This window comes from Squalius cephalus (assembly GCF_949319135.1).
Source record: "Squalius cephalus genome assembly, chromosome: 15".
NCBI lineage: Eukaryota > Metazoa > Chordata > Actinopteri > Cypriniformes > Leuciscidae > Squalius > Squalius cephalus.
The window spans coordinates 12,892,302-12,919,703 of NC_137136.1; the positions used below are offsets into that span (position 1 = coordinate 12,892,302).

The window sequence follows — 27,402 nt, forward strand, 5'->3', positions numbered from 1 at the left end:
AGTCAGATATCCTCAAAATGGGAATAGCAGTCAGCACTTTTCACATTTCTGCTTATAAAAGACCCTCAGTAAACGGATTTAGAAACGGGAGGGGGAAACTGGGGTCTGGGTTAGGGTAATAAAGGCTGTTTAAAATATGCGCTGACCCGTGAGATGAACTGTAGTCCGTGCTGCACGGCCAAAAGCGATCTCGCGACCGCACATCCCTCCCTCCACTGGCACTTGGTTTCGGTCCCGCGCTGCCCTCCGGCGGCCCAACCGCGCCACTGCAGCAGTGTGTGGGCAACCGGAACAGCACAGCGGACCTCTCCAAACCATGCCCTGCCATGCCATTCACAATGGTATCAATTAAGAACTGCTTGTTCTCTTTATTAAATAGGCTACATATATTTACTGAAGCCTTTCAGCAGTTCAAAAAGACATTGATTGGTTAAAGGGGGGTATCACTGCTGGGTCTGAACAAAAAGTAGGCTACACACTTACAAGAAGCCCCATTGAAATTGAGTCATATTATTTCAAGAAAATATCCTGCTTAAGCTCAATGTTAATGTGACACTTTAACAGGTTTACGTATAAAGGGCTGAAAAATACATTTGTCACTAATGTGGGCCAACTAGACAGGCACGATAAAAAAAAAAAAAAAAAAATCTTTTTACACCAGGGTTTCTCAAACTGTGTCCATGGAAAATTTCTGAATAGAGAACAAAAATCTAACTGGAAAACTGGCAAGCAATATGATAGGAACAATGAGCATTCATGTTTTGCCCAATAGGTTGAGGACTTTTAAACCTTGTAGGGAATGAATTAACAAACAACCATTCGAATAATCAAATAAAGAATTATACAAAAAAGTATTGATTCAAATATAAAATAATAAAAGACTGATTTGATTGTTGTTATGTGAGTGTTACACTGTAAAACCTAACACTCTAAAACACTCTAATAATGAATTTGTTGTAGTTTGTTGTAGTATTTAGAACCTTTTTTTAATAATTTAGACTATTTTCTATTTCCCAGCATGCTTTTTCAGTACATTCAAAAGAGAGATAAAACGCTAAAATTAAGGGTTATATAATGTACTGCTTACTTTAACTTTGAATTTCTTAACTTAAAAAATTGTATGTAGCTGATTGCCTCAAAAACCCTACTTTACACTTTCAAACAAATGTACTAAAATTTAAGAAAGGAAATGGAACAAGAAAGGGCCATAACAAAAGAAAAATTGCATCATATAAACACGGTGATGATAGGAACATTTCCGAGGGGAAAACAGCAATCAAACAGGTTTGACTGACAAGCGATATAATACAAAGCGATTTAGACCCAGTGGTATGTGATAAGCTGAAACAATTCAGTGTCTGAATTGTTTTAGTCTATACAGGTTTCAATACTCTGCTCTTGAAAACACTCTCAATTAACAGGAAACAAAACCATGGTTTGAAAAGTGAGAGTCTGTCTGTCCACATGAATATCTGCACTGGGCAAATTCACTTATGAAAATGCTTATGAACTGGAGAGTCCATTTGTGTTTCATGCATATTTCATGTAAAGCCCTGTATAATAAACAGAGGAACAAAGGAGCAAAAGTAACATTCTGAATTGAAAGAGGATGTTTCAGCAAAGTAAAGAGATGAAAGAGCGATATTTGTTAGTAACATGCAGGTATGAATACAAAGGCTAATCAATGGGGAACTTGATGGTGTGTTGGCAGAATTAATGCTAAATATTTGTAACAATATTACTAAAAATAATAATTCTGAGAAAGTAAATTACAGCATGAAAAAATATTTGAATTGCCATTTAATAATAGCCTAATTGATTAAAGGCAGGCTTTAAATTTACTTTCAGAATCAAGAAAGTTTACTTATTCGAATTTTAAAATCGCAGTCTGTTTACCTAAAAAATATAAATTTGTTTTGGCATATACAATATTATAAAACAATGAATCAGTGTTCATTCATGTCAAGTTCAGTATAAACTTGAACTAATTTTTAAATAAAGTAAAACACCCCAAAAAATTCAGAGTTTGACCACTACACTTAAAAAATATTTTCATGATTTGTTATCACAACTTTTTATCTTTTGTCAAATCAACTTAATTAATGTGGTTCAGATAACATAATATTTTGAGTTTCTATTTATTAAACCAATCTCATTCATTGTATTAACTCAAATTTTTAATTTCAATTAACTCAAAATTTAGGTAACCAGGTAACTTACTTTTTTAAGTTAAACCAACAATATTTTTGAACAGTGTACAAATGTAATATTGACTATATCCAAAATATCTTACATTTTACAAATACATTCCACTTTACAAACTGATCTGAAAGTTTTCCCTAGCTGCAAAGATATGTTAAGTTTCTTTCATACAAACATTACCTGTCCGCCACAGCAGAAAAAACTGAAGTCCATCACCTTAGGTCACTGTTCTCTGACAGAAACGAATAACAACCACCCACACTACCTCTTCCTACACACTCAATCTACAGGTTTCGATGCAAATGTCTTCAGCAATAAGTCACAGTGCTAACGTTAGTTGCTCTTGGCATGCAAACGATGCATTTATCTAACTTTACCTTCACTCGCCATCTGCAGGGCTCAACTATATTCTTTGCACAGAGTTCAGTAAGCAAAGACATAACATTTTAAATGAAGCTAGAGGAATATTTAGCTCTACAATTTGCCTGTCTAATATTATAACAAAGAAATTAATGTTAATATGAATCATTTATGGACTGATTTTGGATTACTCAAATTGTTTGGTTGACAACGGATAATACTGTACTGTATTTCTGTTCTTATGCACTTCAGTATGGATGGACTTTCCCTGCTCCTCAAAATCACCCAGTCAATCTTTCAGTAAAGCCAGGACGTATTCACACTAAGCTGATCGGCCTGAGGAAGTGGGGAAGGAGGGGGCCAGGGGTCTGCCATACAGATGATCCATTCCACAGAGCAAACATCCAGCACAAGGGCTCCAAGGCCTACAGGGACTCTGATAAAGCACCTCCACATTTTTATAGACAAACTACTTTTTTTTTTCCCTCATATCGCTTAGAACGACTGATAACTTTATTTTTCTCCAAAGTGCTGTGCTGAAAAGGCTGAGGGAAAGGGCCTTTCAGCAGTTTAATTGATCAAGACGAAGCCATGGGGGGCACCTTCAGATAAAAGAGACGGCAACGTTTTGAAGTACAATAGTGGAATCTTTTTTTTTGGAAGGAACCCAATAAGGAGTCAAATATTACTCATTACTTAAACTCATTGTGGAGCTTTAACTGTATGTCACGTTTAAGGTACGCTTATTGTAGACCTATTAGAGTCAGGGATTTATTCTGTTGAGTAGGCTACTTGTTTTATACTTAACCTTTCATGGGTTTTTTTGTTGTTGTTTTATGTTGGGGTGTAGCCTATAAGGGATAAACGAGGCAATGAGTAAGCGGGTCCAATTTCTAAGAAAAAAGGGGGTCCCTAACTACTCAGGTCAAGTGACTTGGTATGAAAAATCTTACATTAACTCACTATATTTATCTAAAAGTATGGCAGCACAGCGATAATTTTGCTGACCTTGAGGTAAATGGGGGGGGGGGGGGGGGGGGATTAAAATAAAAACAATATTTGAGGGAAAATTTAAATAAATGGTGCTATTTCAGTCCTATTACATTAAAAAATAGCAATAAATAAATGTAGCCTGAGTATTTTTATGTCCCTTGCCTTTTATTGGTTAACTAAAAAAAAAAATAGTTTTTGCACTTCATGAAAAGGTCAAATAACTAGTTTAACATAAATGAATTGTTTTAAATAGCCATAAGATGCCCTTCAAGCTGGCATGATTTTTTAGCCTAATTGCATTAATAGCCTACTTTGTATTTGCCCTTAAACTATTCTATTTTTGACAAGGGCAGGACCTGTTGATAATAATAAGAAATATACATCTGTCTATATATGATCCAAAATATAAAGAGTAGCTAGCTCATCTCATCTCATCTCATCTTTACAAATGCAGTGAGCTCATGCACGCTAATCAGCATATTGCCTGACACGTCCTCGTGCTCTGATTACACAGGAACATCATTTCATTCACAAATTAAGGACGTAAATTATTCAGAGTTAATAGATTGAGACAGACGGCGGCAGCCACTAGGATAACCTAATCACTTTACTAAAAGAAATTGCTACAAAATGGAAGTATCTTGAACATTTTGATTGTCTGAAAATCTGCAAATCTGGAATGCTGTCTAAGTAGGGCGCTTGCTAGGTTTTAAGACACAAGCTCTCTTCATATACATTTTTTTCCGTCTATATGCATGCATGCATGCAAGACAATATGAAAAATGCAAATGACATCCATTTCAGTGTCCTGTTCTTAGACACATGACAAAATCACATCCAGAGAGGGTGGAGAGCGTTATAGTGAGAGCTCTCCTCCCTCTCGGTCAGCGAAAACAATGGTTGGAGTCAACATGACTTTGTTTTCTTACCTTCTGTTCTGTCCGTGCGCGCGCTGAGCTGCACAAATCCACGTACGTACGGCAAGACGCAACAATTACGATAAAATGAAGGGGCAACGAAATCACATCAGTTCCTTTTAAAGTGTTTTTGTCGTATTGTCGTAGTAGGTCTAATGGCTAAAATGTCGGACGACATATGTTGCTTTTACCAAACCATCTATACATAGGCTACATTACATCCGTATGTAAAACTAGCCGATAAGACCTGAGCGGCGAATAAAGATTATCAAATCGAGATATCTGCATTCAGATGCGGGGACTGGAAGGATGCTTTTAAATGTATGCATGGTGATGGCCAAAGCTGCAGCCGGCGGAGATAGATCTGCATATGGAAATCAGATAACCTGGGTCCAGTTTTACTTAACAGTGACTGTTTTTTAATTATACTGGAGTAATGTGGGGCAGATCAAGGCACTTAAAATACATAATGAATGGATCACGCACGCGACGATTCAAAATTGCCTCTCCTATTTATTTACTGCCAGCGCGGAGCTGTGATTTTAACGACAATAACACATTTCCTGCATGTAATGTCAATATATTTGTTCCGCGTTCTTTAATACGCTTTCTTACTAACAATGACAATGACAAGCGCGCGCACAAAAACTTCTCGAGATTTTCAATGCTGTAATATTATTACAGTTTCTGACCACGCCCCCGAGAACTTCTGACCAATCAAAGGGAGGCTTGGATGACCGACACGTCCTTGCGCATGCGCAGTGTTGGTGTGACTGTAGCGCGGGAGAGCATTGATACACTGGGAAGAAGGTCTTTCAGACGTAGTTGTTGTCAACAGTGTTGAAGTAAGTGTTATTACAGAAGCTGTTATATTTGAAATGACTTATATAGTTGTGTCTGTTAAAAAGGATTGGTTTCTCTTTCTATTGACACAATTTCCAGGTCGATTGCTGGCACTTTAGCGGTTCGAAAGATAAGTGTTCACTGCTGAAAATGACAGGCTCAGTTATTTGCTAGTCTTTTCTGGTTCAAGGTTGTCTTATAGCCTGGATTTTTAGGTTTATAAGTTTTATTAAATGTTTGTTTGGTTACATTACTCGGTCTAATTTGTTGTTAAAGGTGGCTTTATCGCATGGAGTAGTTTCATTATTTTCATTGTCTCTATTCAACACTCTTCCCAGTGGTCTGTTCCACCCTGTTGACATGGAGAGTGAATTCTCACAGTCCCTCACCCCACCTGTGTCCCCGTCTGCTCTGGATCATTATGGTGAATCTGCTCCCAGTCAGCCTCCCTGCTTCACCTGTGCTTATGAACCAGGTAGAGAAGAGACAGGACGACTGTCATCAAATGGCTACATCAGCAGAGGAGCCCTAAAGAGGTACGTACTTAGTCCAGATGTTATAATGATGATATAATCGGTGTCAACCTGTTTATTACACTCATATCCTATTTTTCCATGATTAGGTTGGTGTTAAAGCTCGATCCAGCTCCTGCGGATTTTGAGGGGGACACGGTTGATATTTTTGACTTCCCATGGGTGACGGAAACAGCGCTGGTAGAATCTACCAAACTTCTGTTTGGCTTGTTCAGGTAGGAGTGCAGGTGTGTTGGCTCTGGAGGATTGCCATGTTGTCTGCTGAAACAGGAAGTCTGCTAATTTGACAATCTGTCTTTCCTTTCAGACAAAAGGTGTTAAAACTGGAGACGCTGGTGCAGTCCAGCTCGCATGATTTCGGTAAGCATCTGGAGACAGAAAATTTGTTGCATTTTGACAATATTTTTGCCTTTGAAATATGAATAAGTATATTTTGACCCTTTTTAGGTCAGGCAAGCAGTCTTCATTATGAGGCAGAGGAACTCAGACAGGAGTGTGTGCTGTTCCTCAGCTATATCAAGGTCTTCATTTACAGGTACACATTTTAGGCCTTGTCTTCACTAATACGTTTTCGTTTGAAAATGCATCTTTTTCTCTCCGTTTTGGCCTTCCGTCCACACTGAGACGGCGTTTTTATTAATGAAAACAAAGCTTTTTGAAAACTCTCCAAAGTGGATAAATTTGAAAACGCAGTTTTCGCGTTGTAGTGCGGTCTGTCAAACCGGAGGTATTTAAAAACGATGATGTAAGTTTAGTCATGTGACGCACATTGAACCCATAGATATTCATGTTTATACCGGTATTGTGCCTGTTATGTGCTATTCACACAGTTGCTAAAATGTTACTTTGCACACTCTTCACATCACAGTCCTGCAAATATGACAGAAAATTCACTCGCATTTGCTGTCCTGCGGCAATAATAATACATGAGAGCAGTTGCGTTTTAGACCAAACATATGATGACTGAGTGCCACCTGGACGCATCAGTAAATGGTGAGATATTTTGCTAAAGAAAGTTATCCTACCAGAAGAATTGCGCGATAACTTTATTATCTATTTTTCCATCTCTATCATCTCAGTGAGCTTTTGTGAGGGTTTACGCATGGGCAGTATGGTGAAGTTGGCATTTTCAGACGCTTTGGTGTGGATGAGAAACTTTTGGAAAACGTTTAAAAATGCTATTGTGGACATGAGCATTTTTAAACAAAACAACGCAGTTTTCAAATGTATCCGGATTAATGTAGACGTAGCCATAGAGAGCTCAATGGTTTTGCTATGTCAGTGTCAAAATGTGCTGTGGCTTGGTAGTACAAGCGTAATAATATCAGAAATGTGTTTCACGTTGTGTTTTGATCTCCAGGTTTTTGGAGCCCTCACAATCCATAGATGAAGGTCCTGTTCACCCCTTTAGAGACACGGAGGCTCAACTGCCCTCAGTCTTGGTGGAGGAGCTCTTCAGTATCACGCTGCTTATTGGACGAATCAAAAATCTGCCAGCCAATGTCCAGAGTGCTTTTACAATTCAGCATCAGGGGAAGGTACTGCAGAACATGTGTCATTAAATAGCAAGTAGAGCTGTGCAATATAGTTAATGTAAAATGATACCTTTCAGCCTTTTTATGGTATTTTTCAGAGAAACCATCATTTCACTGACCTGCCATTGTTGTCAAGTTGATAAAAAATGCAGTAAAATGCAAAAGCAGTTAAATGCATTTAGAAAAAAAAGAATAAAATAATCAAAATAAATGTTTTGTAAATTGACAAATAAATGTCAATAATGTTTGTCACTAAATTAATGTTAAATCAATACAGGAAGAGTGACATTTGATCATTTTTGCTTATATGAACAAATATAACAGTACATTATACCTGTAATAATAAGCAATATTTACCTATACATAAACTACCATTCAAAAGTTTGGGGTTGGTAATATTTTTTTCATGTTTTTAAAAGAAAAAGGCTCTTATGCTCAAGAAGACTGCATTTATTTGATCAAAAATACAATAAAACAGCAATATTGTGAAATAATATTACAGTTTATCTTTTCTATTTTAAAATGTAATTTATTCCTGTGATGGCAATGATTGTTTTGTTAAAAGAGAAAATTTAAAAGAATTTCATGGAAATGTAATCAGAAATTAACCAGAACTTCATCAGCATTTTTGCAATTACATTATCTCTGTCGTAATGTCTCACGCTTTTGTCCTACTTTGGTGGAATTTTGGAAGGTCAAAATACAAAGAGCTTAAAAATGAATACGATACACACTATGTTGGTTCAGTTTAGATCTGCAACAATTATATTTTATCATATTACTCACCATAGTAGCAAAAAGAAAGTGACATAAGCAAGGGAAATAAACTAACTATGTCACCCACTTTACAGCTCTTTCCTCCATCTTGGCAATTATTGCATCTGCACCTGGACATCATCTGGTCTGTTCTGGAGATCTTGCACCTGTTGGAGCAAAGGATGATGGGTATGTTGCAATAGCTGAAAATGGGGTGAGATTGTAAATCACACTTGTGACCCTGAATCTGGGACTGTCATACTAATGAGTGTTGGGTCCTGATGATTATGAAAGGTCAGGTAGTTTACGCGCACCAGTTCGTGAATTTGACAGGCGAGACGCTCACGAACATCAGTCTGTTTGAGGACCAGGTCAACAACCTGCTCTGTGATCTCATTGGTCTGGCCATGAACAAATATAATAAGGTTTGTTTTTTAACAATAACAAACATTGTGGTATAAAGTTTAGGAGGTAGAATCTTTTAGTCTCTCTCTCTCTCTCTCTCTCTCTCTCTCTCTCTCTCTCTCTCTCTCTCTCTCTCTCTCTCTCTCTCTCTCTCTCTCTCTCTCTCTCTCTCTCTCTCTCTCTCTCTCTCTCTCTCTCTCTCTCTCTCTCTCTCTCTCCAGGTGAGACCAACAGAGACTCTGAACACTCATCACTATCTCTGCCTCTGCACAAAAGAATTATGGATTCTACTCATGCATTTACTGGAGCACAGGAGCAAAAGCATGCACACTCAGGTTAGCACATACACAATCTCTGCATAGATGGTAGTTTCTTATGATTCTTGATTCTATTTTTACTTTTCAATCCAGTCTTTTTGGAGTTATGTAAATGCCCTGCTGCAGACGGTTCTGAAGGGGACGCCTCCAGGAGACCGTGACCCAGGGCTCCCCATGCACTGTAAAGACCCTGAGGGCTTCTCCTGGTGGCTGCTCACACACCTGGCCCAGATTGGGATGCACAACCGGAATGGCACTGTTCAACAGGAGGTAGATCAACACTAACTAGTATCAAATGGTGAGATGTTATTAATTGTAGATGAACATTACAATGGTAAGTTTGTTGTTTCAGAAACAATTTGAGGATAACTGGAGTTTTGTGATCGGGCTGCTGAAGTCTAGCTGTGATCCAAAGGTGATTACAATAATGTTGCATATTCCTGTGTATTATGTGTTAATTGGTTAATATGCTTGTTTATCTTGTCTGATGTTTATGAGTAGCATAACAGTAGATATTGTTTGTACTGTGCACACATGTCTTCTGAAAGGTAAATCTCAATGTGGTTACATTTCAGAAAGCTGCACAGGAAGAGCATATACGAATGGTGGTCCATTGCTGCCTCAGCCTCAGCTTAATGTGGGGCCCAAACGTCAGTGCTGTCACAACACTCTGGGAGTATTACAGCAAAAATATAGTGAGTCGTTGCTGCAAGATCACATTCACATTCAAGTATTATTTTAGTTATTGGAAGCATGATGTATAGTGACAATTATATGAATTTTTTTTCCAATATTTTCTCTAAATAATTATAAGTTAAGTTAGTTTAGAATGAAATATAAATGGAAATGGTAATAAAGTTTTCATAATTTAAATTGATTTATTATTTTATATTATATAATATTATTACTCATTACTGAGATCACATTCACATTTAAATATTATTTCAGTAACATGACATTCATTGAGATCCAGAAGTCAGAAGAGTTCATTTTTTGTGTGAAAATAATAACAATAATAATAAATATAGCTGCAAGCAGCCATTACCGGGGCCAAGCAGAATAAGACGACAAGACAGGCCGACATGTCTGAAAGTGTCAGACCAACTGCAACAATGAGCAATTAAAGACATTTAAAGAGGATTTTAGGCAAAATGCCTGAAAAATCATAGAAACAATAATTAAAAATATGATTTAATGGATTATCACTTTCGACCAATAGGTGGCGCAGTTACAAAACTCATGTGATGTGGTCAGAGTGAAGTTACAATGACACATACAATGTTTGGTGTCAATATGTCAAGGCATTGCAGAGATAAAGCCTGATTAGTGCTATTAGCATCATGCCTCAACTTTGCTGCTGCGCTATACAAAAACGGTTTCGTCTGTCGACACGAAATCCATAACTTTTAGTCGGCACGGTCTGGAGATGATACGATTCGATTTTGGTGAAAATCGGACAAACGGTCTAGGAGGAGTTCGAAAAAGTAGGTTTTGAATGAAAATCAAGATGGCGGACAGGAAGTTAGGCCAAATAAGGTAAACTTGGTATCTATGTTCTCAGCTTGACCCAAGGAATCTACTAAGATGAGTTGCATTACAATAGGCCAATTTATTCAAAAGTTATTAGCAATTTTGGAAATTTTGTTATAACTTTTGACCACTAGGTGGCGCTGTTTCTAAATATGTTGGGTACCTTCAGGGGATGGTGCAGATGGCACATTCTGAGTTTTGTAATATTACACCAATGCATTTGTTTAGTATAGCATTTTATTTCACAAAACTGTATTGAAGTCAATGGGAATTTCATGTTTTGTTCTATTATAGCGCCACCAAGAGGCTCAGTCCAACCATTTTTTTTATGTGTCCTCAGAGTGAGCCCATACATATGTGTGTCGATTTTGGTGAAAATATCTCAATTATCTTCGGAGTTATAGACATTTATATGAAAAAACACGTAAAAAATGACTGACACATGACTTTAATTGGAATTTACTACCTCTAGACATCCATATTTTCGCATTTGGGCTTTGACGTTTAGTTAACAAGCTATGATTCCAAACTTCTGACGGTGGTTTCGTCTCGATCGGACAAACGGTTTCGAAGATATCGCCTAATGTTTTTTAAGTGCTAAATCACAACGCTACACAAACCGTAAGGCGAAACCTAGCATGTTTGGTATTGTTGGACTCGGCAAGGATTCAGGAGTCTAAAGAGATGAGTCTCCTGAAAATAAGTCAACCACACCCAAAGTTATAAGCATTTGAAAAAAAAAATTCACCACTAGGTGGCGCTGTTTCGAAACTTCTCAGGCTCCTTCAGGGCATCGTGCTGATGACCCACACCAAGTTTCGTAACAATTCGTTAATGCGTTCATAAAATACAGCATTTTAGCACATAATTCAAAATGGCCGACAGTCAAAATAGCCGATATGGTAAAATTGGATATCAGTCGACTCGGCATGTCGCCCTGAATCTAACGAGACCAATTTTATGATTTTTGGACAAACTGTTCAGAAGTTATAAGCAAAAATAGCCATTTTTCATATCTCCGGACCAGTAGGTGGCGCTGCGCCGAAACGCAGCATGTAGCCTCAGGTCATGCTTGTGAGTACATGTACCAAGTTTGGTCTGAATACGATAAACCGTTGCGGAGATACAGCCTTACGACTGTTTTTGCTAGCGCTACGTAAAATGTATTCATGCGTTTATCGAAAACGGTTTGACGAATCAACAAGATTTTAATAACTTTTTGTCACCACTGCCTGAAGATGATCCGATTCAATTTTCGTGCAAATCGGACAAACCGTCTAGGACGAGTTCGAAAAAGTACCTTTTTAGGAAAATTCAAAATGGCGGCCATGTTTTTATGACGGAAAATGACGATATAGGGTGCAATCGAATCGGCATGAGCTCAGGAATCAGAGGAAAAAAGGATTTCGCTGATTGGCCTTACGGTTCAAAAGTTATTAGCAAAGTAAAAGTGAAACTTTGGACAGGTGGTGGCGCTAGAGGGAATGACTTAGACACACCAAAATTGGTGTACTTAATGTTGGGACTGTCCTCTATCAGAATGTCAAACCAAAACAACTTTCCCGCAATCGGTTCTATGGGCTGCCATAGACTCCAAGAGCGGAAGAAGAAGAAGAATAATAATAATAAGAACGCGAACGGATACAATAGGTGCCTCCGCACCTTCGGTGCTTGGCCCCTAATAATAATGTAATTATAATAACATAACAAATAATATAAAAAATATATATTATATTCATTTATTATATTATATTATATTCATTTATTATGCTTTTGATATCCATGCTGAATCAGATTTTGCAGAGTAATGGGCTTGAAGAATATATTCAATATAATGAAGAACATTTGATATAGACTTGACTTTAATGCTTCGATTAGATCAGCATATAAGAGACCCTTCTATACTACTTATAAAGGCCCCAATATACTTCAAGTGAAATTGAAGAACAAACTGATGTGATGTAATTTCGAACAAAATCAGGCCAATCTGGTTCGTTTCAGGGGTGTGAAACAGCTTGCCAAAGCAAACTTTCCAGACAGGTTTGCTCTGGCTAGTAAACCCTTTCAAACTACTATTAGTCTATGGCGCTGAAGTTATACGTAGGTGTGGCTCTGTGGCCCCGCCTCCTTTGACGTGGAAATCATCTCCGGTTCATTCTTTCAAGATAAGATGTTCACAGGTAAAAAAAAATACACTTGAGAGCTGCTTTATATTTGAAATTGAAGTTGTCATTCTAATTGAAAGAGACAGTGACACTGTTTTTTCATGTTTAATACTGTAAAGCTTCTTGATTTTAAGCAGTCTATTTTATAAAGTGGTACATGAATAACCATGGCGTAACTTGACTGGAGTGCCGAATTGCAGAGCATGTGCGAACATGTCCACATTGCTATGTTCAGATGCTTTCTTAACTGCTGTTTTCTCACTGCTGTCATTTTTGTTGTGTTTATTTTGTTATTGAGAGGAAAGCACTCAACAGAAATGTACATATTTATCTAAACGCCATGGACTGCTTTGCAATGTTCGCTAATAGTATATTGCTGGGCACATATTTCAAACTTATTTTTATCTCTGTTAATGAAAATGAACTACACCATGAGTATATTGGGGTCTTAATCCAGAACTCTCTCTTCTCTTTTCATGTGCACGCAGAACGGCTCTTTCACTGTGCCTTGGTTAGGTGTGTCGGGGCTGGGCAGTATCAGCAGGACTCCCCTCTGTCTGTTGCAGCAGGCTAAGAGCTGCTGTAGCCCTGCTTCTGTCGGCTCCAGCTCTCACACGCAGCTCTACCGCTCAACCAACTCCTTCCATATCTTTCTGCGTATTCTAGCCCTTCACTTGAGCCAAGAACATGCTGGCGGGGCCCCCTGGAGACAGATCAAGGGCAGGTGAGAATGTGCCTTGGGACTATTTTCAAAGTTTAGATCTTGTCACCTCAGAGTGCTGATCTTAGATTTGTCATCAGTCCGTTTTGCCTGGTGTGGCTCTGGTGAGACGCTGAAACGAACAAAATGTGGATAATAAATTTACTGTCTGGACCGTGCTCAGTCGTGCTGCAACCGCGAAGGCTAATTAGCTAACGAGCATAGCAGTTAATTCACCTTAACGTAGGCATTTGGCTTCCAGCAATGGCTAGGTGGGGGCTGACTTGGCTGGTTCAGGACCACCTCCTCCTCCTCCTCCCCACACACACGCACACAAACATACGTGCCACAAGGGGAGGTGTGGGCTGTGTGCTGATGGCACTCGGGCTTGGAGCGCGCTCGGTGGGAGGCACGGCGCATGGTGCATTAATGAGATCGGCAGGGAGCGCGTTCAAGCTCGTACTCTGGGAATGAGCAGCATCTGCTCGTGGCAGGCGCAAAAAAAAGCTGTCCGTGATAAACAAACAAACAACCAGACAGACAGGCGAAAAACGCAAACAATATCTCGACAGCCTTCCGTTCGTCTTTGGCTCATTCTCTATCTCGGGTCAGTCTGTAAAAGCTTGCGCCACACTTTCTTGCTCTGCATCTATGTGTAGCCGGGATGTGGCCCGACTCCCCGCAGCCTTGCGTGATGTGTTTTTGTCCAAACATTAAACGGATGCTCAAAGGCCTGCTTGTAGTGCAGTGTGTTTGTTATGGAACCTGCAGGGTTCTGTTTGGGCCAAACAGTCAACAGTAGAAAGAAGGGGGGAGTGGAGGGTTTCAATATTGATTTCTCCTCCTGTGCTGCAGCAAATTGAGCCACACACGACAGTGCAGCTACCACTGTGTGCCTGAGTGTTTCTGACATTTAACATGGTCTTTTAAAGGCATTTCACCGTGGTGCCCGGAGGATCAAACAACACTCTCTCTTTCTCTCTCTCACACACACACACACACACACACACACACAAAGAAGCAAACTTGCACACGCTGCTCACAGGCACACAGCTCTCCAGGATAACTGAACGTCTGGAGGAGGTTAGAGATGAGTTGAGTGCTTAGGTTAGAGTGTGAAAGTGTCGTTATAATGTTTGATCCTGAAAGACCCCAACACCTGTTTCACAGCTTTTTATATGTATGGCAGCATTTGTGTGCTGGAAATATCATTGGAATGGATTAAATATTGATCATTCTTGAGTCCATAAGGACAATTTTGTATTGTAGACATTGATTTACATTAGGGCAGAGTATAGCCAACTACATATCGCAATACATATTTCTCAAAAGTGAAGTCCTGAAAGTCTGGGGCGACTTTGAAAATCTAGTATTTGAGAAGTCTGGTATTTGAATCTAGTATTTGAGAAGTCTTTTATTTGAGAAGTCTGGCATACGTCACCAGAGAACACTTGTTTCACCAGAAGATCGAGTTATGACAATTTGATCAAGCATTATGAGGTCAATGAATGGATGAATTTTACGTTTGCAATACTTCTCAAATCATTTCATCTGCTAACCCACCTCTTTCTTACAATCAACTGCAAGCTAACATTCAGATCAACAACCAATTAACTTTTTTTTTTTTTTTTGGTAAGATAATTATAAATGTCTATTAGCGTTTTTTATTCCACAGCATGACCATGTCTGTTTCGTGTCTCCACAGACTCTACTCAAAGTTCCACCAGAGGCGGATGATGGAGCTCTCTGACACTGGCCTGCTGCACTTCCTGCTGCTCTTCCTGGTCTTGGCGCAGTGTGCAGAGTTGGAGGACGTGGCCAGCCGAGCGTGCGACTTACTCGCTATGCTGCCCGCCGACTCCACTCCCCCGGCCCTGCGTGCGCTGCAGTGGAGAGGCCAGCTGGCTCTCGTGCTGCTGTATTTGGAGAAGGGACTGGATGCTGGCGCGTTGGCGGAGCAGTTGGCTGCCTACTTTAGCCAAGCGGCCCGCGAGTTCTACCTGAAGACCACCGAGCCTTCTCGCAAGCTAGCTCTCTGGACGCCACTTAGCTCGTACCTAGAGGGGGTGAGCGAGGTGTTCGAGACGAGTTCTAATCTTACGCTGTCAGAGGAGAGGCTTCTGAACGAGGGCTTTGGACTGTTGCTGCCCGCCTGCCGCCAGTCAGAGCTCAGCTCCGCTTTGGGCTTCCTGCAGACGGTGCTGGCGCAATTACGGTGAGAGTACACACATGTAAAGATATGGCAGTTCCTCGAACACACAAACACACAGTGATCCCAGAAGCTTAAACATATGGCACCCTGGCCCCCGCGCAGCTCAAATCTCTCCCCTGCATCCCTTGTATGTTGACAATGGCTTGATTGTGCAGTAGTTACAACGCAGCGTGGAGATAAGCTTATCCATTGTGCACAGAGCCCCTGTAAGCATCTCTAGGGGCCTGCGGCACCCGGGTCAGCCCGTATAGGTGCTGGAAGAGAGCTGTGTTGAGTTTCAGCCGGTCCGGTCCTGGATGGAGACGGCCGAGTGTGGGCAGAGCTGAAGGGAGGGACGAGTTCATGGCAGGGACATCGGTGTGCCTTACACGGCTAACACGGTCAGAGGTGGCTAGGGTGCGATCATGTAAGGTGTCCGTGTTTGAGAGCGTGCACACACACAGTCCTCCAAGGTAAAGAATCTAACTCTGAATCACTTAAACACAGCTAATTCCCACAATTCTGAGGCAGGGTCTCAGAGTGGGGGGCAACTCATTTGCACATTAATGGGCGATAAAACTTTTTTTTCCCGAACGGGCTCACGTTGGCAGTGGCACTAAGATCCCACTGACCCAGTTTAAAGGGACGGGGCGCTCTTCAACGTGTCCTTACAAATTACTCTTAATTTCACTGTGGTTCTGTTGTATCGCTTTTATTAATGCGTTTTCACTGACACAATTAATGTGTTATTATGTGGTCTGGTAAATTAAACCTTGTCTTCATTACGGCTGTTAAGTTGGAGGTGGCATGTGCAAGCCTTACGTGAATTACCCAGCATGCGGCTACAGGGCGATGTAAGGCAGACTGTAACTGACGGATGATTCACGCAGATAACACAGGCCAGGCTCTAGTCACGCTCTAATTCTCCTCATTGCATTCCCTGCCACGATCCTCTGTGTGTGTGGGCAGTGAGATCGCAATGGTGACCCCTGCAGCACGGTGGCGCCTTTGCCAAGTGACTAATCGAGTTCTAGCCAATCGATTAATCTGGTTCCTTCCCACTGCGCTTTCAACCGTGCGCCCAATCTCCCCTCAGGAAAACAGAGAGCGGTGACACTGAGGCCAAGAAGGGAGGTGGTGAGCATTATCTCTGTTTTTCTCTATTTCTGTTCAACGCAGCAGGGGCTGTTTGTCAAACTCTTTTAAGAACCCAAACCAGTTTTGACTTTGCCTTAAAATAGAGTTAAGTTACATCACAGCCATGAACTATGATTTGCTACTTGCTAGTCAGTTGCAGTTGGTATTAGTGGGCCAGACATTTGTGTGGATAAACATTTGTGTAGTGCAACATGACTCGTCTGCATTTTTTATTTGTTTTCTAGGAAGAGAATGACATTTTAAATGATTTTTGTCTATGCTTAGGAGTACATTTGCACAAGGGTTTTCAGAGAAAGTTGTAAATAGTGGGTAAAAAAATGCATCTGAAGTGTTATGAAGTGCATCTGAGATGGCCTCAAAGCTAACACACAACTTGAATTTTGATTTCAAGAGATCTTTGAATGCTATGTTTGAAACTTAGCTATGATTAATTTAGCTGTTAATTAATATTTTGCATGCTTAAATTACATTAATTGTACAGAAATGTTCTCTAGACTCTAGAGCCTTACTGATGGGAATTTCGGTTGCTCTTTATTTTAAAGTAGCCTATGTGTACTTACAGTGTACTTATCTAAGAAAGTACAGTTTAAAGTCCCCCTGTTGTGAAAATCAAGTTTTTAATGTCTATGTGGTGTTTTTAATATGGCAAACCATGTGCAAATTAATAAGTCATACCGTTGTTGAGTATTTTCTCTTTAAAACTGCAGTGATCTAAAGATAGTTTCAAAAACGCGGTTTGAAATCGCTGGCGTTTCTAACGTCACAAACTACCTTGTAACCAATCACGTACGTGCCAGTGGGCTTTAGCATATCATTAAATATGACCCCTCTGAAGAAGCCAGGTTATCCTGATATATTTTTCTGTTGATATGAAAAATCGGGTAGATTTAGCAGTATAGTGTGTGTGATGAAATATATGCCTTTCTCTTCTGACGTTAAAAGTTGTTAAAGGAGAACTCGGCAACTCTAGCGAACTCTAGTCACTTCTTCGCTGATTTTCCCTTTTGTTATCGCATGTTTTCCCCACGAGCTCCCCCTATAGCTGTGGGGGGGCGTATATTTCACAACACGGACGTAAAAAACTCACTTGCGGCAGCCTCCTCCCCTTCTCTACCGCTGCTCATGTGCGTTTGTTTTGATCGGAGCAAGCCAACTGTATTGTGTGGAGCTATGTCTACCGAGGTGGGTAATCTGGTAATACATCATACATGCGTGTGTGTTTATGTCGAATTGCCGTAAAGCAATTCGTGTTTGGCGCTCGCGCTCGTTCTCGTTCTCGTTCTCGCTTCTCACGAGACTTCCAATTTCTGTCTTACCGGGACGGTAGTCCCCAAGTTGCAAGGTTGGTTTTCCGCCTGGGAACGCTGGGGGGAGCAGGGAAAGCCATCAATATCACCAGAATAGGTTGTTTAACCATCCAAATGATTTCTAGACAGTTTTATTAAGTTAAAAAAGTTACCAAGTTCTCCTTTAAAAGCATTTCTTTTCTTTTTTTTCTTTTTTTTTTCTTTTTTTTTTAAAGCATTTGTAAGGATACTGATTGTTAGAAGGCAGCTGTCTGACTCTGAGATGGTGAACGAAGGGGAACATGGTTTGTGTAACATTAGCAACACATTATTAGTTGGTTGATAGGTAGTCAAGCAAAAGGCTAATCATATTAATTACCGTTATGTCCGACGCTGTAAAGAGCGATACCATTGTGCAGCGTTTACCCATGCGTTTACCTCAGTAAGTTGAGCGAGTGGATCTCTGAGCTGGAGTGAGTGGAGGTGGGGCTAATTTGAATATTCATGAGTCCGCGTATATTAAATGATGCAAGAGTGTAAAGTTATATTTAAACTATTTTTTTCCACAGGATTTTTTTTTTTTTTAAATATGTAATTTTGGTGATCAAAGATGAATTTTAAGGGAGAAAATGATTGACTACAGGGGGAGCTTGTGTTGGCGTATTTACTATTGAAATGGAAAGCTAAATGTTTTCATCTGCTTTAGGTAGCACACTAGCATATAGATTAGCCTTAAAGCTTATAGACATAGATTAAAAGCCACAAAACTTTGATTCTAATTTCATGGGGTCCACCCCCACCCCACTCTAGTATACCTACTTACTATTTTGAAAGGCATATTAGCCGATACTATAACATATGCATGGTCAGAAATAAGTACTATTGCTTAATGTCACAGTGAAGGACGTGGTCCTCCATCAACGTGGGGTGTGTGTTGAGCGATACCGAGATATCAGAGCTTACGCGCTGTGTCAGATGGCGTGCTCATGATGCTTATCTGAGTGTGTGATTCCGTGTGTCAGTTTACACGAGGGTGCCCGGCATGATCGTGTAAGTCTGTGTGTATGTTCCAGAGGTGTGTGTTCAAAATCTGTGCTGCAGTCCAGGGAGAGATTAAACGAGTGTTCAGATGGTATGGGGTGTGTGCGTGTAAGATGCCTCGGTGAGAGGATTAAGTGGGGTCTCTGACGATGTCTTGTACAATGAGGGTTGATGGGTGTGAAAGGCCCATTCCGCCGCGGTAACGAAGCTAATGAATTCACTCTCTAATCGATTGTCTCAGCTCTCTGTGGATTAGATGCAACCTTGCTGGAAGGCGCAAAGGTGTGTGCATGTGCGCGCACACGTGACGCTCACCCCGGCCCTTTCCTGGCGCTCTCACTTTCATCGCTGAGAATGACAGGACAGGAGGATCATCTCCAGTCTAAATGAGATTACAGCCCCTTCAGCTGCTTATCTGAGCTAATGCCAGCCGCTGCAGAGCCAGACTCGTGCTCTCAGCCTTCCATTCAGACCCAACCTCACAGCTACCGCCAGGCCACGGAGGAACCACTTGCCCCACACCAGCGCACACCATCTAATCCCTCTGTCCAGAGAGATGAGGAGAATTCGCAGAGAAAGAGAGGGCAGAGGGGAACGGAGATAATACAGACAGTGAGAAAGGCAGCAGTCAAATGTAAGAAGGCTGTAATAAGGATGAATCTGGAAAGATGAGATGGGGGAATAAAATGGAAGAACTTTTGTGAGGTTGACTGAATTTAAGAAGAGAGGGGCAATTATTTTCAAGCTCTTAATGCTTGTTTTTAGTCTGCAAAAAAAGTTAATGACACTACTATAAATTTCAAACTTGATTCAAATCTGGCCGACCTGTCGTCAAGTGTGTGCACTGTCCTGATTATGTGGGGAAAATGGGAATGGCAATGAGACAAAACATCAAACAACTGCTCCTCGCATCTGCTCAACCATTATCATATCTCATTTCTTTTTATTTTTAAGCTCCTTTTCTTCTTTTTAACTTAAAAGCTGTTGCAAACCCTTCTTCCATGTTGTTTGTTGACATTTCGTCAAGCATTTTTTTAAAGTTTTTATAAGAAGTTTGGTGTTTGAAACCAAGGTCAAGAACAGTGCAGTGTCCAGACTTACTGTTAGCCATTCAACTATTATATATTATCAACTTAATTATTATATATATATATATATATATATAATTTTTTATAATTTTTTTTATATATATATATATATATATATATATATATATATATATATATTATTTTTTTATTTTTTTATTTTTTTTACATATTATATTTGTATAATGTGTAATAGTATTTTAAATAATTATATAATAAATAAAAAGTGAAAGTCAAATGTCAAGGCCAAGTATGACAAACCGTACTTGGAATTTGTCCTCTGCATTTAACCCTTCAAAGTTAGTGGCACACATAAGGAGTAGTGAGTAGCGAACACACACACACACACACACACACACACACACACTGCAAATTCAGCTTTTCCATAAGAGGAATATATTACATTTTAAAATATATTAAAATATAAAACCGTTCTTTTAAATTGGGTTAATATTTCACAATATATTTTTATCAAATAAATGCAGCCTTGGTGAGCATAAGAACCTTCAGAAACATAAAAAAATGTATATAGCTGCTATCAATTCATTATAAATCATTATTCAAGGTTTTCAGTACCCAATCTTTTTGTTTCTGGAGGAATTGGTAGCACAAAGGGCTCACCAGCACTACAGCCGAGAAACTGCAAGTCTTGAAGTGTGCGCTTGGCATTAATCTGTTTCTCTGTTTTTCTTTTTAGGAGAGTTCACCAGCACTGTGGCCAGCCGTCTCACTCCGTAGACTCTCCCGGTTGGGCTCTTCTCCCCAGCGTGGCTAAAGAGCGCCACCAAGCGGTGGCAGCTGCACTCTGGTCCCACTTCTTCCCCTTCCTGTGCAGCATGAGGCTTTCCCAGACCCCCCCGCCACAGCTCGCGGACGCCGCAGCAGGTCAGGGAAACGGAGAAAATGAACTCTTGTTCTCTCAGGGGCTCTCTTTGCATGGCTGCCTTCTCTCTGTGGGCTATGCTCTAAGAGAGCTGAATAGAAGGGAACTCTGTGCATGTGCAGCTGTTCTGATGCACACATCCACAACAACTCATCAGTGTGATGTTTTTGTTGTTTTTTTGGTGGGGAGGGTCTTTCTTGTTCGAGAAGTACTGCTCTTTTTAAGGGTAGAAATGTGGGAATGAATGTGTAAAAGCTAATAGTATTTTATGTTATTAGGCTTCACACTTTTGGGATTAGACATGCCTGGCTCTGCCCCTCAAAACCTACAACCCCACCCCATCCAGTCCATTATGCAGAGCTTCGGCTGGGATGAGATGCTTCACCCCCTGCTGGTTACCCACTATCTAAATCATCTGCTGCAAAATGGGTGAGTGTCTTTTCTCCATTTACTCTTTTTTTTTTTCCCCTGTGTGTAGTTAGACTGGCTCTACTGTGAGAGTGAGCTCAACTCTTCTTCTCTCTCACAGAGAGATGGTCAGTTGGGTCTGCTCTGGGCCAGGCTCAGGTTCGGCCCAGGCTTTGTGTGTGCGTTCCTGGATCCGGTGTGTTCTACAACAGTACCTCCATAAAAGCCCAGATGCCCCAGATACAAGAGCAGGTACAAAGATCTCATCAAGTCATTCCGGGCATGATATGGCATGTGGTTAAAGAGATAACTCATGTAAAAATGAAACTGTAAAAATTGTCATTTTTACTCAACGTCATGTCATTCTGAACCTGTATGACTTTCTGGTTTTGGTTTTGTTAAAAACAACCTGATGTATAATAAATTTGAACAGTTAAATTGTGGCTATCCTGCACATAAACTGAAAGTCGGCGGACATATTTGCAACAACTAGAGGCAGCTATTTTAAGCATGCAAGACCAACACCTATCTACTTGTATGGGGAAATACTGAACTCACATTTAAATAACATCATTTAATTCAGCAACACAACCTGACATGTTCCCATAAATGTTTTTTTTACACCCACACAGTGAATAAACAACGTATATTTCAGATCCAGCCAATGCGCAGTTCTGTGCGTCTCAGGACACTGTTTCTATGGGAACCAGAGCATCTAACAGCAGCTGCAATGATACGATGACTTCAACAATTGTCGATTACCAATTTTCCCCATTCATAGTAATAAGAGTGAACCCTTGTGGTGTGTTTAATACAGTATTTTCTTCAGTCCGGTAGCAGTTCTCCTGATGTAAAAGATGTATTTCCTTCTGGACTGAATGGCACACAAGAGCAATGACAGCCAACACGATTTTACCTTTAAAATTCCTTAAATACCAGGATGTTTTGCACCAACACCGTCTGGAACACTTGTAAAACGATCAGTAAAGTTAGTCACAATATACTGCGATCAAATTGACCCAACACAAAAAAAAACACCATACAGGTTCAGAATGGCGCGAGTAATAAATATGATGAAAATTACATTTTTGTGTAAATGAACCCTTCAACCACAAGTCACTCACAAATGGTAGCGAACCGGTATTCTTAATATGATTTGGGTGTCAGAGCGAGCAGCTGTGGTATCGTGTGTACAGGCAGAAGTCTGGATGAACAGCTGGCCGAGTTAACTAGACAGGTCCTACGACTTCCAGAAGTGGAGTCTGTGCTGCAGAGAGCAGGCCTACATCCTGGTGCTATCAAAGATCCCAAACCTGCAATGGCTGTGTTCATCAAGGTACACACACTCAAACCACATGCTCTAATATATAAGCCATACTGTATTGCCAACACTGTGCATTTGTGCTTTACTAGGCTGTAGGTCGATCATACTGTGAGCTCCAGATCCTCTCTGAGCGTTCTGCAATGGTGTCTCGAGCACTGGAGTATGTGGGAGACATCCTCAAATATATCAAGCCTTACCTGGTGAACAAGAGCCGAGAGGGTCTACAGCTGGCATACTGGACCGTAGGTCTGTAGTGTCCTCTATCTCTTCTTGTTAAATGTAATTTTTTTTTTTTGCTTGTAAATTAATCTTATTACTGATGTATGGGTTGCAAACAGCACTTCATGTTTGTTTACTATAAGTTTATGGTGGTTTTGTGCATTTTTCAGGCTGCTTGGTTAAGCATTGGAGTCAGCTGTTGGCCACCTCCAAAGCCCAGCAATTGCTCTTTCGCATTGTAGATGTGCTCTTACTGCCCCACGCTCTCCTCCAGCAGGACAGTGGCGCGCACACTCAAATGCTGTCGGCCCTCAAAGACAGTCTGCCTCTGTTCCTGCAGGTTAACGCACCTCCTTCACATACTGTGCAAATCCAATTTGTACTCTGTGTTTAGACTGCTGAAACTATATCCTATATCCAAAGGTCATTGTTGATTTCAGGATTGTAGAAAATGTGTGAATTCCCTGACTTTGTCATAACTAAGATTTTATCTGCATCTTCAGGGTTTGTCCATGGCAGTGAGTGTGTCCCATTCTCAGGGGGCATACCTAAAGCAGCAGCTGCACCGTGTCATTTCCCAGTACCTGAGCCGCTTCCTCCCAGCCACGCCCTCTACTGGAGCGGTGGTCAATCATCCTGTCCTGCTGGCAGCCTGCGAATCAACAGCCACCCAGCAGGGGGAAAGACTCAGAAGGAGCATTCTGCACGTGCTGAAGTAGAAGTCTTTTCTCTGTTGATTTCATATTTATACCTAATGAGTATAAATGAGTATCCTATGTAGCTTCTCACATAGTCTTAAGTATAAAAGAAGTCCAACCTTTCAGGAATAGCTGTTATAATGAATACAATTTTCTGTCTGTCTCTGCAGAGAAAACTTCCTCCAGTTTAAAGGTGTCGCTCCTCCCCCTCGACTCGCTGCCGTTCTCTCTTTCCTGTTGGAGCTCCTGAAAAGGAACAGTGACCGAGATCCTTCCTTACTCACGATACCCCTTCCTTTGGTGCTACGCTCACTGATGTTGGTCAATGAGCCACAAGGTTGGCAGGAAAAACCATATAAAGGCCCATTGACACCAATAACCATAGTTTATTGACATGTGCTGGAGTCATGTTCTGTCAACATAACTGCACCATTTTGTTTTTAGTCATTGTCAAAAAATTGCTCTGAAAGTAATTGAAAAAGGATATAGTTTATCTGTTATCGTTATTTAATACCGTTTTGGTACATGATTGGAACGTTCGCATGGGCCGTGAGCAACTGAGCCTAGTGAATGTGCATAGATAGGAATATTGAGCAGAGCGGCACAACACACAGTGATAATGGCTAGAGCGAGAGTAAAACTTGAACACTGAGGGCCAATTTTCTCTTTCGACCAATAAGCCGAAATTTCGGTGCATCCCTACTTCCGTGTCACATGATCCTTCAGAAATCATTCTAATATGCTGATTTAGTGCTCAAGAAACATTTCTTATCATCAATGTTGAAAACAGTTGGGCTGCTTAAAGGGATAGTTCACCCAAAAAAAAAAATCTGTCATCATTTACTCACCCTCATGTCGTTCCTAACACTTAAGACTTTCGTTCATCTACAGAACACAAAAATATTGTTTAATAAAATCTGATAGCTTTTTTGTGTCCCTCTATTAACAGTTACACAACTACCACTTTGACGCTTCAAAAAGTTCATAAAGAGATCGTAAAACTAATTCATGTGAATTGAGCGGTTTAGTCCAAATTTTCTGAAGAGACACAATTACTTTAAACGATAAACAGATTGAATTTAGGCTTTTATTCACATACAAACTTTCATCAAGTCACACGTAGAAGCTCAAGCATGTTAGCTTGATGTGACAATGAGGTTCATTCTTGTGTGTTACGCAGCACGCTTGAACTTCTGCAAGAACCAATGAGGTTTGTTGAGCAAGTTCGGTTGAGTTTCTATTTATGTTCGCTGTTCAATGTTTATATGTGAATAAAAGCCTAAATTCAATCTGTTCATCATATAAAGTAATTGTGTCTCTTCAGAGAATTTGGACTAAACCGCTCAATTCATATGGATTAGTTTTACAAGCTCTTTATGAACCTTTTGAAGCGTCAAAGTGGTAGTTGCGTGGCTTTTAACAGAGGGACAGAAAATATATTCATTCGTGTTCTGAAGATGAATGAAAGTCGTACGGGTTTGGAACGACATGAGGGTGAGTAATTAATGATAGAATTTTCATTTCTGGGTGAACTATCCCTTTAATAGATTTGTGGAAATCTTTGATGAATAGAAAGTTCAAGAGAACATAATTTATTTGAAATCTAAATTGAAAGTTTCAATTCAAGTGACCAGAGTCCATATCAGACTTTTTGCATCAAACTGATCCAAGTTGACAGACCATAGATCAGTTTAATGCAAGAAGTCAGATAGCACTCACATAAGCATTGCCTGAACCTTATTTTACCACAACATTGATAAAACAAGCAAGCAAGCATTGAGTCATCGCTAAAACATTGCAACTCATCGATTAGAGAGATCATCTTTGAAAAAGACCTCCTAACTGCTGCTAATAATTAAAATGGAATATATTTCATTGTTTTCATTTAATCAGATCCCTGTTGTTTCTCTCAGTAAAGCGGCTGAGCACAGAGATCACGCAGCTTATTGTTGAGAGGTGCACCGCTGCAGTAGGACAGCAACCATGTGAACACATCACTACTATTCTACGGTAAGGTAGCCACATTACTCAATGCTGCTTTAGAGACTGTTCTCTCACTCTGACTTACCTTTTCTTTTTTTTTCTTTCCCAGGGCTTTCATGGAAGAGAATGAAGGCATATACGACATGCAGGTGTATAATGTTTTAGAAGTTTTAGCCGTCCTTCACCCCTCCACAGTGACGGCTCTTATTCCCTTTCTGTCACTGAGCCTTAGAAAGACAGAGTGCAAGAGAGGTCTGGGAAAGAATACCTCACTCAGGTAAGGCAAAAGTAACTACATGTCAGCTGAGAACTGAGAAGAAACCCAATGCTAAAACCAGTGCTATCCATTCCCATTTGCTTTTTTCCTATTTAAAAAAAATCTCTCTTACTGTTTAAGGAATGGCTATAGGAGGTTGTTGGCCCTGCTTGGAGACAGTGGGCAAGCTGAGATGATTAGTTTAGAAGAAGACTGACTTCAGTGCATGCTTCAACTCTCAATCCTCTGATGTAAACTGTGTACATGATGTAGACTTGATAGTGGATTCATGTGTGGATATTGTGAATAAACTTTGTTTGAATACCCTTGTGTTCTGTGCTTTGCTATCAGACATCTGTCTTAGTAATACAGTGCTTTGGTTACGGTGCTGGTCCGCGAATAGCTGGTCAAAAATCAATGGTCGTTTACTCATTTGGTGCAAAATGCTGCCAAATTTTAAGATATGGGTGCAAAAATGTCCCAGTATGAGTTCTTGTTTTCATATTTAAAAACGTAGTCTAACAATATCACACAAGCCTGTTTTTCCTGAATATCAGCCCGATTGCAAATGTGATTGTTGAAATCATTTGTATGAATCAACATTGAGATAGCTTACTCAAATAAAGCTTGCGATTAATCGGAAAATGTTTACCCAGCCTTGTTTCTGCCAGTCACATCTTGGGGATTACGGTGAGATGTCATATGGTCTACCGTTATCAAACAGTCCACTTTTCTGACAACTGAACGAAAACCACAAATATGACACCTTATGGCTCCCTCAATCACCTCGACACAAAACCTTACCTTGAACTATTCATACTGTTGGCAATCTCCATGTCTAGAGCCTCTCATCACTCTCTACCCTTATTTTTCCTCCCCTCTCCTCCATCCCAATCATTCCTTCCATTTCCATCTCAGCTCCCGGTCCTCTCTTGCAGCCGGCGCGCTCGCACCTTGCCCCGCAGTGTGGCACAGCATCACACTTCATTAGAGCAGAGCCATCAAATGAGCAGTGTTTTCTCTCTCACCCAGTCGCTGTGTATCTCCATCACATCGCTCTTTCATTCTCTGAGCTAATCAGAGTAACTATTTTATGTTTTAACAGTTATGAGATAAGTTCCACCACCTAAGATGACCAAATAGAATAAATGTTATTGTATGGTGACAAATTAGCACTGTTCCAAAATGTAGGGAGCTGCCTTGCTACGACCTATAAAATCAGCTCATTATTCGTTACTTTTTGATACTGAACAAAATAAGTAGGGCCTACATTTTTTCTCCCCGACCATATTTTATGAATTTCTCCAATAAATTTGGAAAAAAGGTTAAAATTCTAGTCATATATATATATTTATTTTTTTTAAAGTGAAATACTTTATATATTATAAAATAGATTTACAAAATATTAGTCATAGAAAAAAAAATATTATATATCAAACATCCTTACCCAGTAATCAGTGTTTGGGTAACGCATTACAAATCAGATTTCTTTTTCAACTATAAAAGTAACGCAATACTTAATTTAAATGGAAATATCTGAGTTACTTTTTACACAAGTTACTGTTTTTCCCTTTATTGCCTGAAACTTTTTCTGTCCCCATGTTGAGAGAAATT

General features: G+C 40.1%; 1 protein-coding gene across 2 annotated transcripts; it reads left to right on the top strand.

The window, feature by feature from the left end:
• Positions 1-5,240: 5,240 nt before the first annotated feature.
• Positions 5,241-26,113, top strand: mms22l (MMS22-like, DNA repair protein). 2 transcript variants are annotated; one of them, XM_079895399.1, is made up of 25 exons: positions 5,241-5,317; positions 5,654-5,851; positions 5,938-6,063; positions 6,156-6,208; positions 6,296-6,383; positions 7,209-7,386; positions 8,235-8,328; positions 8,434-8,564; positions 8,766-8,879; positions 8,955-9,131; positions 9,214-9,276; positions 9,437-9,556; positions 13,045-13,280; positions 14,962-15,471; positions 20,715-20,902; positions 21,179-21,329; positions 21,430-21,560; positions 22,505-22,644; positions 22,722-22,878; positions 23,022-23,191; positions 23,355-23,566; positions 23,720-23,886; positions 25,463-25,559; positions 25,642-25,809; positions 25,930-26,113. In XM_079895399.1, exons 2-25 carry the CDS (start codon positions 5,676-5,678, stop codon positions 26,003-26,005), a joined length of 3,723 nt encoding a protein of 1,240 aa, XP_079751525.1. In that variant the 5' UTR covers positions 5,241-5,317; positions 5,654-5,675; the 3' UTR covers positions 26,006-26,113. The 2 variants fall into 2 exon arrangements, with proteins under 2 accessions (XP_079751525.1, XP_079751526.1); XM_079895400.1 differs by lacking the exon at positions 14,962-15,471.
• The last annotated feature ends 1,289 nt before the right edge of the window (positions 26,114-27,402 follow it).

What these genes read in the sequence shown, in the direction of transcription:
- mms22l (XM_079895399.1), top strand. Translation starts at nt 5,676, where the DNA reads ATGGAGAGTGAATTCTCACAGTCCCTCACCCCACCTGTGTCCCCGTCT. An exon ending in ACGGTGCTGGCGCAATTACG is followed by an intron (nt 15,472 to 20,714) that starts GTGAGAGTACAC and finishes TTTTCTTTTTAG; the next exon opens with GAGAGTTCACCAGCACTGTG. An exon ending in GCTCGCGGACGCCGCAGCAG is followed by an intron (nt 20,903 to 21,178) that starts GTCAGGGAAACG and finishes TTATGTTATTAG; the next exon opens with GCTTCACACTTTTGGGATTA.